This window comes from Osmerus eperlanus, chromosome 19 (assembly GCF_963692335.1).
Source record: "Osmerus eperlanus chromosome 19, fOsmEpe2.1, whole genome shotgun sequence".
NCBI lineage: Eukaryota > Metazoa > Chordata > Actinopteri > Osmeriformes > Osmeridae > Osmerus > Osmerus eperlanus.
Window position 1 is genome coordinate 12,256,633 of NC_085036.1, and position 15,936 is coordinate 12,272,568.

The following is a 15,936-nucleotide window of genomic DNA, read 5'->3' on the forward strand; positions in this document are numbered from 1 at the left end:
CTGTTCCTGGTGGCGCAGTTGTTTAACTGTGAACCCAAACACTTGTGTTTTAACTCGCTCTTAGTTCAGATGTTACAGATTTTAAAAATCATACTACCTTCACAATAAACAAATAGATCATATCAGTATTAAAAAATACAAAAGTTCAACATTCATCTTGAACTTTTGGTGAATCATTTGGTATTTCAATCCATTTAGTTGTTGGAGTCTGAAATAGACAGCCAAAGCTTATCAATACAATATAACCAGAAATACCATGATTCCATGCCATAGGTTTCTGTGTATTTCTTGTTTTAGCCACCAGTATAAAAGTGGCGCAGCTTTGAAAATCTCCACATTTAAATGTTCAGCCAAATTCTCAGTGCAGGAAAACCAATCAAACGAGTTGAGGACATAATGAAACCGTCACACTGTCTGACTGGATGTAAGAGATCCAGTAAGCTTCTGCACACCACGGGCACCCTCGAGCGCTTTCACAAGCAGGGTTTCTCTGAGTCACAGCCCTATCTCTCAAACCCCAGCCCTGGCCAAAGGGACAACAGACGTTTTTCTCTCCAAGATAAATATTCAGGAATTACAGGAATATTTTGGCTGTGGGCGAGGGGTGAGGGGTGAGGGGAGGGTAAGGGGGCCGAGGGTGCTTGAGTAGTCAGCGTTTGTCTGTCAAGGGGAGGAAGGGCTGATGTTGCCTAGGCTTTCCAAAGAGCTCCTAGCTCCATGAAGAGACCATAGACAGAGCCACCCTCTTCACAGCTCTGACAGCAGACGAGATGTTTTTTCTCTGAAAAGCAATTTCAAATAAACAGCAATGTAATGTCGTTCACGGAGACGTCGAAAACCTGGAGGGTCGTACGAATGGGAAACTACCTTGCGTGTTAAAAGTGGGTGTAGCAGAAAGCACAATAATGTTGATAATAATGGCAATGACGATGAAAATGATTGTGACTTGCTGATTGTGACTCAATGGCGACTTTGTCACGAACATTAGAACGTATTGCTATAGGTGTCATACAATGGCACCGACACAACTGTGCTTTATTCTTAAGTGTAACATTATCACAACATGGGAGTGCTCAATTCATGGAAAAGCTTTGGTTCCACCGGCTGCTACACCGCCTCACTGCTAATCGTGTTCAATTTGCTCTGTGTGTAGATAAATTCGGTCTCTTGTGTGATTTAAACTTCAGTAGAGAGAGTTGCACAGTATCATCCAACATCGTAGAACTGTGTGAGAACTTGTTTGTCATAGGCTGGCCATAATTGTAGTGATTGTGGTTATAACAAGTCTATTTATATTGGCCTTTGACCAGATAGAGTCATGTTATGTTGGGAGCCATTAGCAGAGCGTCAACATTGTTTTGCTTGGGATCTTGTGCCAAGAAACCTCTGTGCTGTTTATGTCTAATTTCCCTTCAGACAGACAGAGGACAATAAGGTGTTAACTCGTGCCAACATGATGGAAATTTCATGGGCAATTACTAAAGCACAAAATCTGAAGAAAATAAAGTGAGCTATAGGTAGGTTGATCATCTATGAATGTCATATATTTAAGAGTACTTCAATGTATTTTCTACATCTTTCATTACCGTATGGTCCAGTATTTATTGGCGCGCTAGTTTGTATACATTATAATACAAAGATTAACAGCAGATCACATACCGTATTATAATAAAATAGCAATGTGTTTAACGTTGTCTCATCTGGATGTGTTAATGAGTCCATTCCTCAAATGAAGGAATGGACGTGGAGTCAGTTGGCTGAGCGGTGAGGGAATCGGGCTAGTAATCCGAAGGTTGCCAGTTCGTTTCCCGGTCATGCCAACTGACGCTGTGTCCTTGGGAAAGGCACTTCACCCTACTTGCCTCGGGGGAATGTCCCTGTACTTACTGTAAGTCGCTCTGGATAAGAGCGTCTGCTAAATGACTAAATGTAAATGTTTATGTGCAATCAATAGATTTGTGTTGTCGGTGAGAGACTAACCGGAAACAGAGGTTGCAGTGGAAGAGAGTGTGACAGAGGAAGATTGAAAAGGGGGGGGGGGGGTGACAGTAACAGCATCTCATTCTCCAGTGTCACCATGGCAACAAAATTGTGTTAGATTCCATTTGACTCACTTGCTCTCAGTCATTCAAAAGTCCAAATCTGAAACAGGTTTTACATGCATGGCAGCAACGGTGTTCCGTGGTGAGTCAACACGTACAGGAAACACAGTAGTGGCGAGGGAGGTAAACTAATAGGAAACAGGTATTTTGTCGTCCAATTTTCCAACATCCAATTTCTTTCTTACCCTACCTGCCAATGCCAACTAAATATGACACTCACCCTCTCTCTCTCTCTCTCTCTCTCTCTCTCTCTCTCTCTCTCTCTCTCTCTCTCTCTCTCTCTCTCTCTCTCTCTCTCTCTCTCTCTCTCTCTCTCTCTCTCTCTCTCTCTCTCTCTCTCTCTCTCTCTCTCAACACACACACACACACACACACAGTGTAACATTCAATAAAGCATACACTTAATCATGGCTAAAGATTAAAGCAATCACAGACATGCACACAGCCACTCAGACACCCTCTCTCGTCCTCTCTTTGCCTGTCTCATATTTAACAGTCCATACCCTGTTTTTCATTCAGTCTAGGCTCTGCCTTTCCCTGCACCCCCGTAATAATCATTTTCTCAACTCCAGTCCTCTCTCTCTCCCTTTCCCTCTCCCTCTCTCATCTCTGCCTCCAGAGAGATGTTACCATGGAAACTGGTTACAATTGAAAAGTTTGAGACATTGCATTCAGCATTGGCATAATGCACACATGGATGGACAAATTATCTCTTGCTCTCACATGGACACACTTTGCTTATTCATTGTGCCAGTCGAGCTTCCTGTTTGGATTGCATTGGACACTGTCTTCAACACACATTTATTTCTGGATATTCTACACAGTCTGTACACATGTTAAAAGACAGGCACAATATACTGGATGGAATATCCACTGTTCAAATGCCACCAGGGGCACACAGAGCAAAATATTAATAATACATTAGTGAAGATTACATATAATTACACCTCAGCAGAAATCTTATCTGGCAGCGAGGGGAGGTGATTAATGGATAGTCGGAGGGAAGTCTGATAAATGACTGCTTGTTAGAAGGTAAATGGAAGAGGAACACGAGCAGGAGAGTATATAAAACAAAAGTGGACGTGACAAATGCAGGGGCCCCGACGACATTGACTCCTGCACTCCTGGGAAAAACCAGTATGAGGCCGTGTCGCGGTGTGGCGGTCTTGTCTAGACTGTGAGTCGGCGTCTGTGACAGGATCAGACGTGTGTGTTTTGTGTACATATGTTTGTGTATTCTGGAAAGGAGATGTCTCCTCATGAATAAAACAGAGCATGCATAACATCTGCATATCAACCCTCTCTTGGCGATTAGTGAGTCTAACTCACAAATAGACGAACCAACATTTTGGCCAGATTGGCAAAATGTAACTAACCAGGCTGGACAGAAGCTTATTACTGCCACTCTGAGAAGGAAAGCACATTCTGTGCTTTTCCCGTGATAGAAAATGCACCTGTTCTCTGCACTTCTGCTTTTTTGAAACAGAAACATTTGGGACATGTGCAGGGCATGGCAGATGTGACGACTGCAACAGATACAGAGAAAGCTTGCATTGCTTGGCATGTAGTTCAATCATTATCATTTTAAAGTGATGTGCCAGTCCGCCCCCACCCCCGCCCCCATCCCCACCCCCGCCCCCACCCCAAATGATAGGACACAATCAAACATGCAAACAGGATGGAAGCCACAAGCAAACAAAGAAGGTCCAAATGGATGTTCACTCGGATGCACACCCCCTTCGGGAGACACGGGTGTCATGGCAACGAGATCAGGCATCTGCAAGTGCCACAGTCTCAATCAGAGAGGAATAGGCTGGAGGATGGGATAGAGGTGTCATTATTGACTAAGCCATTGGGGATGGGGAACATTGACGAGCAGGACATACACATTGGACATTTTTGTGCTTGACAGTGAGCTATGAGGTTTCCCTCATAGGAGTGGAGAAAGATGGCTTTCTAAAAGACGGTTATTAATTCTCTGTTTGGCAAACAATTCCTTTGGACAATTACACAAACCAATATTTTGCATTTACAGGAGACAAGGAAGTGTGTTATTAACTTCACAGTTATGTGTCAGTGTCTTTGGTTTAAAGAACAATGTAAGTTAGCAGGTAGAAATTCTTCTTCTGAGTTTGTTGGACTGAAATGCGTCACAATGTATTGGCCTTCATGCTTTTGCTCAAGTTAGGCTACATTACTGCGCTGAACACTGACAAAAGGCTGTCTCGTTGCTCTCTATCTGACATTGATGAATGTACATTATAAGCCCCTTCAACACTCAATACACCCACACAGTGTGACTCACAGACACGCAAACACACACACACACACACTTTCTCTCTATTTCTCTCTCTCCCCCTCTCACTACATTCTCCTAAATGTCTAATGTAAACGCTTGCTCTCAGGTAATTTTGCTCGCTGCTATTTCAAAAGAACGGCGCTTCAAGAATGCCACCTGGTGGAATGTACAGGATACAGCCATGTTCGTGTTCCTCAACCCTGCTAAAATGGTATCCATGTGTCGCATAAAACGCAGTAATAGAACTGAAGTCGAATCGTACATTTTGAAAACGTGTCATTATTTATGAAATAATTTCTGTCAAGTATTTTGATTAGACTTTGGAAAATAAAGAAAATAGAAAATATGAACGAATGTGAAAAAATTCATGGATAAAGCGAAAATCCAAATGGAATATAGTAATAATCGTATTATTATAATTTTTCTTTATTTATAGTGAAAAAACGAATGTCCTTGGATGTTTCGTGAAGTAAGGCTATCCCACAATGCCTTGCATTGACTTCAATCTATGGCGGATGTTATGCACCATGCAGTGCGCTGGCCTATTGAAGAACTATTGTAAACAGCGCGTTTAGAAGTCATACAGTTAAAACAGTCGTTGTCTTAATATAAAGAGCATATTGTCTAGCGTGATGAGCAACCTACGCGTTATTTTCACTTATACTGCACTCTTAGGTTTAGTTGGCATGGGCTATGCAATGTGGGCAGTGGTTGCACCTGGGGAGGACAGGAAGAATCAGTTGTTAAAGGTATGTATAATGAGCGAGTAAGTCAAATATAAAGCTTTGTACAAGGTCTAACATGTTTTTGTGAGCTAGCATGATTAGCAACACGTGCAGTCTCTTGCCATTGTTGTCACATCGCACATTCATGTGCACTCTTTTTGCAACTCCGATCAGAATCTTCCAGAGTCAAACCCGGTGAGAATGGAGGAGTCGAGAAGGAGGAACGCGCTCATCATGCAAGTGCTCAAGGAAGCTGCGGAGACGCCTGATAATATTGCAAGAGGAGCTGCAGGAGCGCAAAAGTAGAACTACGGGAAAGACGGCCGGTTTCTGTGAAGTCTGGTGGAAAGAGACTGTTTCAACTACAGTGTTCTGGCATCAGTGAATGAAACGGTCTGAAATAACTAATAATGACCTTAAACTCGTTGCGTAAAGAACGACCATTTTCTCATTGGTGTTAGAACAGAATTGAATGTTGGGGAGCACAAGTGTGTTCAGTTATTGCTGAGTCTCTTAAGATAATTTATGTTTCAATATAGAACTGTCCCACCTGAGTTCTCTATGGTTATGACCAACTACAAGCACGAGTTCTTTCACGAGTCATACAAGTCTGGAAATTCGTGGAATTGTGACGTGCTCTTTTGGACATAACTTTGGATATCCCGTGTATTCTCCTATCAGGACATTAAGTAAGAGATTGCCAACCCCTGTTGGCCAATGCAAGGGGGTTACGTGCTCAAGAAGGTCAATCAAACTATTGGGAATTGGCTACTCTCTCAGCATGCCGCCTAGCGCGGAAAGGAAATGTCAATAAAGGGATATGTATATTTATATTAAACTTTCCCGATTCGGAAATTTGATTGTCATTGCAATGTATAGGTACGTAAATTAAATATGTTATAACACAACCTGGTGTAATCCCGTATTCCTTTTGGTTTTGGGGGGACTAAAAAGCGTGCTGCACCCATTTCCGGCCGGCTACTACTGCCCACATTTTAGGTTGTGTGAATGTTTGTTCTGAAGGTTGTGTGCAAATTGTTGCAGAAGGTTCATTCGCTTAAAATGAATGCAACTTCAAGCTAGGAATCTTGAGTGACGTAGGTTAAGGCCTTATGGCAAACTAACCTAAAAGATTCCTGAACATTGCAATTAGCTAACACAGTTGATCTGAGCTTGCCATGGCGACACCACCAGTGGCCACGACATCACCACCCCCAGTATCACCGGATTCAAGTCGGTTGTTTGGAAACTGTTGGAGTTGTCGGGCTGTCACCGGTGGCGGTTTGTTGATGTCTGCGGCATATGTATTCCAAGCTGCTCGAAAAGTGATGAAACAAGGCGGAACAACATCAGTGGGAACAGTCGCTCAGATAACTTTCGCAGCAAGTGAGTCAATAGTTAGTGTTGTGTGATCCTTTCTGTTTGTTAGCATTGAATGTGGATCTGTATCGTATTAACATCGATGACTCGAACCATTTTAGGTTTGGCTGCTTGGGGAATGGTGATCATTGCTGATCCGGTGGGGAAATCGCAGAGGAAGACGTAAACATGTGAACGTGCCATTGTCCAAGCTTTGTCACCACCTTCAAGTAATCTGTATTCTGAATTATATTTAAGAAATTGTAAGAGATGTGTATTTGAACTGCAATAAACAAATGTTGTCTACACAATAGTCTGTGTGTTAGTTGTGGTTGAGGGCATGCAGGCGCAAAGGAAGAGCTTTCAATAATATTTGTAGAAAACCATGTCGGTAGTATTGTTGTCAATAAAGCTGGGGGAAACTTGAATGACGTAGTTCCTGTAACGATCTCCCCTCACACAACCTGTCCGACTGGAACCAAGATGTCGCTCTCCTTCAACCACCGCGTTTCAATGTTATGCAGAGCGGCTAGGGCTTCTTTACAGCTATACAGCCATCAGCCGAAAACGACCAGAAATGTCTCTCAATTACGAGTAAGTTCGAATGTCGAATATTGGAAATCTGTTTTTGTTACCTATGGTAGCACAGCATTAGCAAGCTAGCGCGTTGCTACCTACCTATCTCAATAACATCACAACCCTGCTACGGTCAGCTACCTATCTAAGTAATGTATGCGGTTGGTTAAGAGAGTACATAAGACCAGTATCCACATCTTAGCTAAAGAGTTAATATATATGCATTTAGCTAGCTATACTTACAAAATTACTGTCTCATCTGCCAATTCAGACAGTGTGTAGCTCAGTTGGAGAACAGAAGCATAAAGTGGAGGAGTCGGCAGCTGAATACAAATTTGTAGAAAGACTAATTCCACCATCGCGAGTGCCAGCTCCACCTAAACGCGATGGTCCAGCACCATCAGGATGGACCCCTCCAGCAGGTACATATCGACGTCTCAACACTAATTGGTTCAAGGTTAAAAAAATAAATTAAAAAAAGACTGGAGAAATGATGGATGTAACGTATGTTATTGATGATTTAGGTTGGTTATAGGGGCTGATCTGTGGGAATCTGTGAAGATGTGCAACAAGGCTGTAATAATAATAATGGTGTTTACATCATGGTCTAAATGCATCATGTCTGTATGCGTTTGTTTCTCACAATCCGTTAACCAGACATTACTTTGTTGACTTTCACATCTGTTCGCAGAGGTGGTTCCTGCGTTGCCGTACATGATCCGCCGCTCGCGCATGCACAACATCCCTGTGTACACTGACATCACACATGGCAGTCGAAGAACAACACTCTTACGCAAGGTAGAAGGAGACATCTGGGTGAGTTAATTACATTTAGTCATTTAGCATTTAGTCATTTAGCAGACGCTCTTATCCAGAGCGACTTACAGTAAGTAAGTAATTAGTAAGTAATTAACCCTTGTGCTGCCTTCGGGTCACATGACCCAAAGGTTCATAACGAACCATCATTGTGTTTACCCAGTTTTACCCAATACAAAAACTAATAAAAATAATTTTCTTTTAACCTTTGCAATGTGGGGGGTCTGAGACAGCCCAACGGTTAAAAGAAAATGCTTCACTTTGTTTTTGTATGAGGTAAATTTGTCGCAATACGACGGTGGGTCACACGGCTGATGGGTCAGAATGACCCGAAGATAACACAAGGGTTAAGTAAGTAATTAGTGAGTCAAGCAAATGCCAGTTTGAAGGACAGGTTTTGCAGTTTAATTAAGTAGTATTTCTCATTGTTAGAGGTATATCTTTATTGAATGTTCCTAATGTCTCTCCAGGCTCTTGAAAAGGATGTGAAAGAATACCTCAAAGAAGTTACTGGCAAAGACCTTCCAACACAGGTCAATGAGGTGACCATGACAGTTCGAGTCAAAGGCCACTTTGATCAAGAACTGAAAGAGTGGCTGCTGAAGAAGGGATTCTAACAGAACAAGGGGGTCAGTCAAGTGAGGGAAGCCCATTGCAAAGTCACTGCAATTCTACAGTAACTTCTAACAGTCGTCAGAGGAAGAGATGACTTCATGATTCACAGACGTAAACATTAATGCTGTCAGACATCCAACGGTTGTTTGACTACAATCTGAAGCTTGTCCAAGATGTCTAGAAAAAGTATTTATATGTAACACCACAAACAAATGTAGTTCAAAACATCAGTTGTCTTTGATATGTTATTTTATAATAAATACATACTCCGCTGCAAACTTCCTGCTTTTTAATAGGATTCATTGCTGGTTCTAGAGGGGTGAGGGAGCAGATTGGGGCCAGTTATATGAGACATTTTTGTTCACCAATACATTTAGTCACTACATTGCAGGCGTTAATATGCAACAGACCATTTTTTTAAACATTACATTTATACTTGAAATTTAATTTACGTTTTTACAATTGCATTTCATTTTTGCATCACCAAAATGTCAGATCAGATTAAGACATGTAGATGTACTTAGTATTGAGTCAAAGAGGGCAAAGGCCTTGAATCTAGATTTGTTTCTTATGTCAGCAAGAAACTGCAAAACACAAACTTTACGTCTGCAATTATTTTACAGCAGTTAGACGTTATTCAGATCCATTTTACGACACCCACTAAAACGACGTGCGGCAAAACACATGCGATCGTATGCTCTGAAAATGGCCACGGATTAAACAAATACCAGAAAACTTATATATAGAACGTTCTGACTACATAACTGCTGTTTCTTGAGGTTACGTTCATACCATGGATTCTCAATTTTAAGGTAATTATTAGACAGCTGCTATAGTCGAATTGTTTAGCTAGATAGCCTAAGTGTCCAGTCAGTAACATTGATGATTAGTTTTGTACTAATCATCAATTTTAGAGTACACCAAAAAGGTTATAGCTAAGGAACTTATTGCAATTTGCAACATGTTGTAAGCAAATGTCAACGACCATAATTTCTCAACGAAGTTCTTGTCTCTTTTCAGAATCAAATAGAGCGCCACTAACGTTTCAATCCACGTTAACACGTCTGTTTAAAGCACGACAACACCATGAATCCAGTTCTACGGCAGAGAATCCCCCCGAACATTAGGACGTTATTGACAGACATCAGACCCCGAGAACAACATCACTGCAGCAAATGGACTGACGCAGAGCCTGGAACTATTACAAGAGGTGGGATTGAGCTCCCAGCCAGAGGAAGCGTCAGTCAAGGTGAATTGTTGTCTCCGGCAACCGACGACGGGAAGGAATGCGCGTCTTCTGATAATGCATGTGTCGAGACAAGAAGGCCTCTTTGCGGGCTGTGTTTATCCCAACTTTCCTGCTACACCTGCCCACGTTGCAACGTACCCTACTGTAGCCTTTTGTGCTATAGAAGTACAAACCACTCGGTGTGTTCAGAGGAGTTCTACAAAGAGTCTGTGATGCGGGAACTAAAAGACACAAATGAAACGGAGAGCCAGGGGAAGAGAAGGATGCAGGAGATTCTGCTGAAACTGAGACACGCTCCAGATGGGGCCGAGGGAGGGACGTGTGGGATGAAGGAAATGGAGGATGGCTGGGATGATGCCGAGGGGGAGGGTGAAGAAACCACACAGGCTCTAGAGCTTCTGTCAAGGTTAGCTGAGATTCAGTCAACTGGTGGCGGGAGTCCTGAAGAGATTGAGGACATTTTATCCCGTCTGAAAGAGATTGGAGAGCCGGGCGAAGGAGAGGCTGATGGAAACAGCAATGAGGGAAGCGAGGATGAAGAGAAGCTGGATTTGGTTGACAGGCTGTCTGGCTTGGACATCCAGACTGTATCTGAGGAGGCCCTGTGGGAGCGCCTGACCAGCCAGGAGAAGGACCAGTTTCTGAGTCTGGTGAAGGGGGGGACGGTGGGGGCGCTGGTCCCTCAGTGGAAGCCATGGTGGGAGGAACATGAGGAGGGCGAGCGGGGGGAAACACTAGTGGAGCTCCTGGAGGAGGATTCAAGCGACCTGGAGGGAGGTGTTTCAGCCGTGGAGGGAGGGATCTGTGGAGGAGAGGTAGAGGACACACGAGGACAGGAGAAGGTTTTGAACGAGCAAAAACGAAGGTCAGAAAGCCAAAAAGTCAAGTGGGCAGATGAGCTGTCTGAGAGTGGAGGGCAGTTAGTGACCGAAGAGGGAGACGGCACACCAAACGGCAAACGCAACGTTGTCAGCAGTGTCCTAAGATCTAAACCAACAACCGGTGTGCCTCCTGTTAACCTAGAAATCCCTCCACTGAGTTCACTCTCCTCCAATCCATCCCCGCTCGTATGCTACGGCTTGGTCAACGTCCTGTTCGGCTACACGTTCGCCCTCCGACTATTCAACGGTGACTTGGAGCCGGATGTAACTCAGGAGTTTTGCCAGACGATCCTAGCTGTATCTGAGTCTCTGAGCTCAGGCCGGGTGTTCAACTCGGTCCAGGAGGCCCTTGAGGGTGGGCAGGCTGCCCTTCTCGCAGGGGGCTACTTTGACCAAGAGGACCCTGGGGCTGGAGACAGGGCTTTGGAGGCAGTGGCTCATATTATGAGTGGGAGGAGTAGCCAGGACACTTTTGGATACTGCCTGGCAGCTCTGAGCCAGCTCAGCTCAGCCCTGTCTCAGGCCAGGGCAGCCCTGCCCAAGAGAGGGAGAGACGGGGAGACTAGACGGAAGTATTTCCTGGCCATGAAGAAGTGTGATTTTTTTCAAGCTTGGGTGTCTGAGAATGGCCAGCAGCTGTCTAGACTGGCTGCGGAGTTGTGGCGAGAGCAGAGGAAGAGGGAGAGTGGAAGGAAAGCTCTGGAAGGAGAGAAGAAGAGAGTAGAAGAGAGGTGGAAGAAAGGAAGAGGGAAGGGTGTGTTGATCGAAGAAATATGTTAAAAGTTTTCATTGTGACACTTTTTTTATTTGTTAATTCCTTTTGATCAATTCACAATTCAATAAAGTTTCAGAAATGATCCAGGCCTACCCTTCTGTTAATCTGTTCCAGAAACCCCTTCAACAGTGAGTGTTACTCCCTTATTAACGTGTGTGATACTCTATACCAAACTGAATATCATAGTGCTAATGTATTACAATAAAAAGTGACAGAAAAAACATATTTTTATTTAGGCCCCAGTACAATGTAATATTTAAGAAAAATACACCTTTTTCATCACAAGGGAGGTGGAGAATGTCCACCTTGAAAGGGTCAGTTGATCAGGTTTTGAAAAATGCACTTCCACAAAATGCACAATCCAAGACGTCGTGCCGAATCTTCCTTGACGGTGGGAGCGACACAGTTCAGTATATGTATGGAAAGATCCGGAAGGGTACTCGTCTGCAGTAGGTGTCCCAGGCTAGGCCGTACTTGGCCCTGCACTGCCTCTCATCGCGAGCCTCGCGGTGAATCAGCAGGATGGTGAAATACACCACGTAGAAGTAAGGCAAGAGGTGGGAGAAACCTGGAGAGATGAATGGAGTCAACCTGCTGTATTAAGACTGGGATTAACTTTTATTATTCACCTATGTAAATATCACACGGTGGGGCACTTCAAGTGATCGGGGACTACAGAGATGAGATGCTGCTTACCACACGGCAGAGACCATGCCAAGGCCATGAGGAGGTCACCAAGGTAGTTGGGGTGTCGAACAAGCCCCCACCACCCAGACACCAACAGGCGCTTCCCTGTTGCTGTGGCGATGGTTTCCAGCTCTGCAAAAAAAAAGTAAGCAAGGACGGAGACTTGAGTTGATATTTTTTTCCAGTTTTGGCAGCCATTTTAAATAGTTAAAATCTCTAAATATTCAAGCTCCATCTGCTGTTTCTGCTGGACCTAGATTCTTCTTTCTCCAGTGCCTCATTCGTCCTTACACTGCACACATAGTATGCACTTTGATACATTATGAAGAACATGCTATGAACCATAGCCAATAATAAGATTGTTGTAGCTGTCAATATGACCCAGTTCTCTTTTTTCTCTCAAGGCTCAACAGCTCTTAGAGAGGGTACCGAATCCTCTGGGCCATGCGTGACAACTAAATAAATAAATACATTTAATGAACAAGTGTCAGGATGTTGGCTGACTTGCAACACTGGGATGTGTGGGGTCACGTCGAAACTGATTCTTCTGAGAGTTGGATCTTCGGAAAATAAAATATCCCACTCCTAAAGAGGGTAAGATACAACAACATGAAATTACAGTTCATCAGTCTATGAAACATAATACACATCTTAATACATGAATCATAGATATAAATCATACACATCTTCATAAGAGCGGTTAGGGAAGCGGGCTTGTAATCAGAAGGTTGCCAGTTCGATTCCCGGCCGTGCCAGATGACGTTGTGTCCTTGGGCAAGGCACTTCACCCTACTTGCCTCGGGGGAATGTCCCTGTACTTACTGTAAGTCGCTCTGGATAAGAGCGTCTGCTAAATGACTAAATGTAAATCATCAGCCAAGTTATGTACCGTTCAGTGCTACTATAGCAGTGGCCTTGAGAGGGGTCAGGGTCTGGGGGTGGATGACGAGGAAGGCAGCCTGAAGACTGTAGACGAAAGGAACCCAGGCCAGGTCCCCAAACGCCAACATGAAGCCAAAGCCATCATGCACAATGTCCATGGTGGTGAGAACCGCCTCCTGTGGAAACGATCACGTGTTCATTTAGCCGACGCATTTATCCTAAGCTGATGTTGATTCTGGTATTTGATCCGGAGACCTCTTGAGACGCAGTGAAATGCTCTACAGACACATCACAGTCTGCGTAAGGTCCTAACGGATGCAGATATGGTAAAACTATAAACCAGGTATTCTGAATTCCATTCCTGTGACTCACCTCATTCCACAGGGCGTCTGCTACATACAGCAGCTGGAAGATGTTGACCAGAATCATGGCCAGGGATGGTGAGTCTCTCAGCTCTACCTCTTTCATAAGCATCCCCAGGTTGACCACAACCTGACAGGGACAGAGTTTATGGTCACAACTGGTCATTTGGTCTCCCAAATGGAAACATTACACAACCCCTTCAAACCGATCAGTTCAGCTATCAGATGGGCTATGTAATAATATCTCATAAAGGAGGGAATTATTCACCTTAGGAGTTATACACCCCTTTGAACTCACCCAGCCAATCAGACCTGGTCTTAGCTCACAGAAATATTTCAGATCGAACACTCCTATCCGGGGGTTCAGCTCGCGTCCCATGAAGAAGTCATACAGGGGGTTACCTGCACAGGAAACCAAAGGTGTGAGCACAGGAAGTGGATATATATATATATATTTTACATTTGAATATAGAAGATGCTTTGGAATGCAAAGGAACGTACTGCGACCTCTTGATCTGCAGTCAAATGCTCTACGACTGAGCCATGCCCATCCCATTCACAACTTATTTCACCATTTTACTGAAACGTTTCGTCTAGTTTCTGACCTGTGTTGCCCCCCAGTGCGAGGGCCGGGGCAGAGGCCCAGAAGGAGCGGATGTAGAGGTAGAGGGAGAGGAGGAAGGACACTCCGATGGCGCACACCGCCAACGGCAACATCAGTTCAAACAGAGACCCCAGAGGCATCCCCAGCCATAGCAGAACAGCAAACAGCCCGGCGCTGATGCAAAGAGCAGAAAAACCTGGTGGAGGAAGAGAGAGAAACAGCTGGTCAGGGATAGGTGGTCGTGTGTGTGAGGAGGGGGGGGGGGGTAAGAAAGGGAGAGTTATAAGGACAGAATGACTGAAGTTGGGAGAGAGAGTTATGTACCGAGAGTTATGTACTGTGTGTGCGTTTGTGTGGAGTTTGGACTGGGTGGAAAATCTGTTGTACGAAAGCTCTCAAGGCTGAAGGCCAAGGACATCTAAACAGATAAAGAGCAAAGTAACAAGTAAAACTGTAATACACATCAATCTGATCAATCTTGAACGAAAACATCCACACAGAAGGTGCACTACGGCAAACTGCCTTGATCTGTTACTGAAGTATTTGTCTGGCCACAGCAGGGGCTCTGTCCAAGATCTACATTACCGTTTATAGGATACTTGAGTCTGGATCCATCTCTCAGAACCAATCCCTCAGAAACCTGCAAGCAAGATCATGAAAACTGTTATTTGCATATGTACAACATACAATTGTAGCCCCCTGAGATCGCCTCGACAATGAAAGGCGCACTATAAATAAAATGCATTATTATTATCATTATTAATGTAGATGCTGGGATTCACTCTACATCTACACTAAAGGTATACAGTGTGTGTAGTATGTTAGGATCGCTGAACCAGGTAATTGTTCACACCTTTCCCATTGGTAACAGGTAGAGGAAGCTCTGGAAGACCACCCAGCCCAGTATGAGCAGCAGGGCCAGGGGGTCCCATAGCTGGCTGGCAGGAGGCAGGAGCGGGGGCCACTGGAGGACGCTGGCGGCCGGGGAGCGACACACACACAGTAGGTAGAGGACCGTGAGAGGCAGGAAGACTGGAATACATGTAGCCCCTTTACAGGGGGAGAGAAGCAGAAGATGTTATGTAATATGAGCCTGGGTTTAATTATTTACATTTAGTCATTTAGCAGACACTTATCCAGAGCGACTTACAGCAAGTACAGGGACATTCTCCCCGAGGCAAGTAGGGTGAAGTGCCTTGACACAACGTCATTTGGCACAACCGGGGATCGAACCAGCAACCTTCAGATTACTAGCCCAATTCCCTAACCGCTCAGCCACCTGACTCCCTATTATTAAATGTATTATAGTGTGTTCATTCAGACACTATCCATCCAAAGTGACACACAGAAAGGGGGTTTAAACCTGGAACCCCTTGGTCACCCATCCCTTGTGTATGTTTAAATGGATTCTTAATTCATGACAACACATTTCTCACCTAAAGTTCCTCCAAATTCCCTCTCAGCTGAATGTGATTTTTTTTGTGTGGGCTTCATGTTCTGTCTCCTGTTGGAAAGGCAGGGGCAGGGAACACTTGAAAAATAGGAATAGCACGAAAATAAATACGCGTTGTAAAATCTGATACTCTGGTATCCTGAACGATGATTATAATAACAAATTGTAAAAAGAACACTTTGAGGCAGTTGGGTTCAAATTCTATGTCTAGGAATAGATTATTCAGAATCCCTCTGAATTCAGATTAGAGACGTAATGCTAATAAAGAAAATGTTACATTCAGCGTGCATATTAACACTACTGTTATCGTTTTTCTCACCTTCTTTCCTTAGCTGCGCGTCGCTGTCATCTCCGCAAGTTTGGTTTCACGCCTCTCGCCCGAGAACAGTCCCACTGTGCATGACTCGTCTCTCAACCAATAAGATCAAGTCTTGGCCATCAGATGAGTGTGGAGAGGGGAACCTTTAACCAATCAAATGATCGTTTTTTCCCGGAAACACCTTTTTTACGAACACTAACTTTCACAATAAAGGTACCTGAACGGTTAGCGT

The 15,936-nt window shown here is 44.1% G+C and overlaps 5 protein-coding genes across 5 annotated transcripts in view; 4 read left to right on the forward strand and 1 right to left on the reverse strand.

The window, feature by feature from the left end:
- cnih2 (cornichon family AMPA receptor auxiliary protein 2) overlaps positions 1-1,702 on the forward strand; it is an 8,054-nt gene extending 6,352 nt beyond the window's left edge. Inside the window, exon 6 of the mRNA XM_062486133.1 lies at positions 1-1,702. This exon is cut by the window's left edge and continues 410 nt beyond it. The gene's annotated coding sequence lies outside the window, so the exon portion shown is untranslated.
- A 3,199-nt stretch (positions 1,703-4,901) lies between these two features.
- Positions 4,902-6,034, forward strand: LOC134039804 (ubiquinol-cytochrome-c reductase complex assembly factor 3). Its single transcript, XM_062485890.1, has 2 exons — positions 4,902-5,150; positions 5,301-6,034. Exons 1-2 carry the CDS (start codon positions 5,034-5,036, stop codon positions 5,430-5,432), a joined length of 249 nt encoding a protein of 82 aa, XP_062341874.1. The 5' UTR covers positions 4,902-5,033; the 3' UTR covers positions 5,433-6,034.
- Positions 6,035-6,700: 666 nt separating this feature from the next.
- mrpl49 (mitochondrial ribosomal protein L49) lies at positions 6,701-8,773 on the forward strand. The gene is made up of 4 exons (XM_062485889.1): positions 6,701-7,079; positions 7,333-7,483; positions 7,753-7,877; positions 8,348-8,773. Exons 1-4 carry the CDS (start codon positions 6,969-6,971, stop codon positions 8,492-8,494), a joined length of 534 nt encoding a protein of 177 aa, XP_062341873.1. The 5' UTR covers positions 6,701-6,968; the 3' UTR covers positions 8,495-8,773.
- Positions 8,774-9,150: 377 nt separating this feature from the next.
- On the forward strand, positions 9,151-11,485 carry znhit2 (zinc finger, HIT-type containing 2). The gene is made up of 2 exons (XM_062485674.1): positions 9,151-9,304; positions 9,513-11,485. Exon 2 carries the CDS (start codon positions 9,579-9,581, stop codon positions 11,400-11,402), a length of 1,824 nt encoding a protein of 607 aa, XP_062341658.1. The 5' UTR covers positions 9,151-9,304; positions 9,513-9,578; the 3' UTR covers positions 11,403-11,485.
- A 76-nt stretch (positions 11,486-11,561) lies between these two features.
- On the reverse strand, positions 11,562-15,778 carry tm7sf2 (transmembrane 7 superfamily member 2). Its single transcript, XM_062485677.1, has 11 exons — positions 15,705-15,778; positions 15,369-15,436; positions 14,786-14,982; positions 14,518-14,572; positions 13,934-14,128; positions 13,627-13,730; positions 13,339-13,458; positions 12,974-13,142; positions 12,589-12,669; positions 12,094-12,216; positions 11,562-11,965 (listed from the first exon to the last, which is right to left on the reverse strand). The coding sequence occupies exons 2-11, from the start codon at positions 15,424-15,426 to the stop codon at positions 11,805-11,807; spliced, it is 1,263 nt and encodes a 420-aa protein (XP_062341661.1). The 5' UTR covers positions 15,427-15,436; positions 15,705-15,778; the 3' UTR covers positions 11,562-11,804.
- Positions 15,779-15,936: the final 158 nt, after the last annotated feature.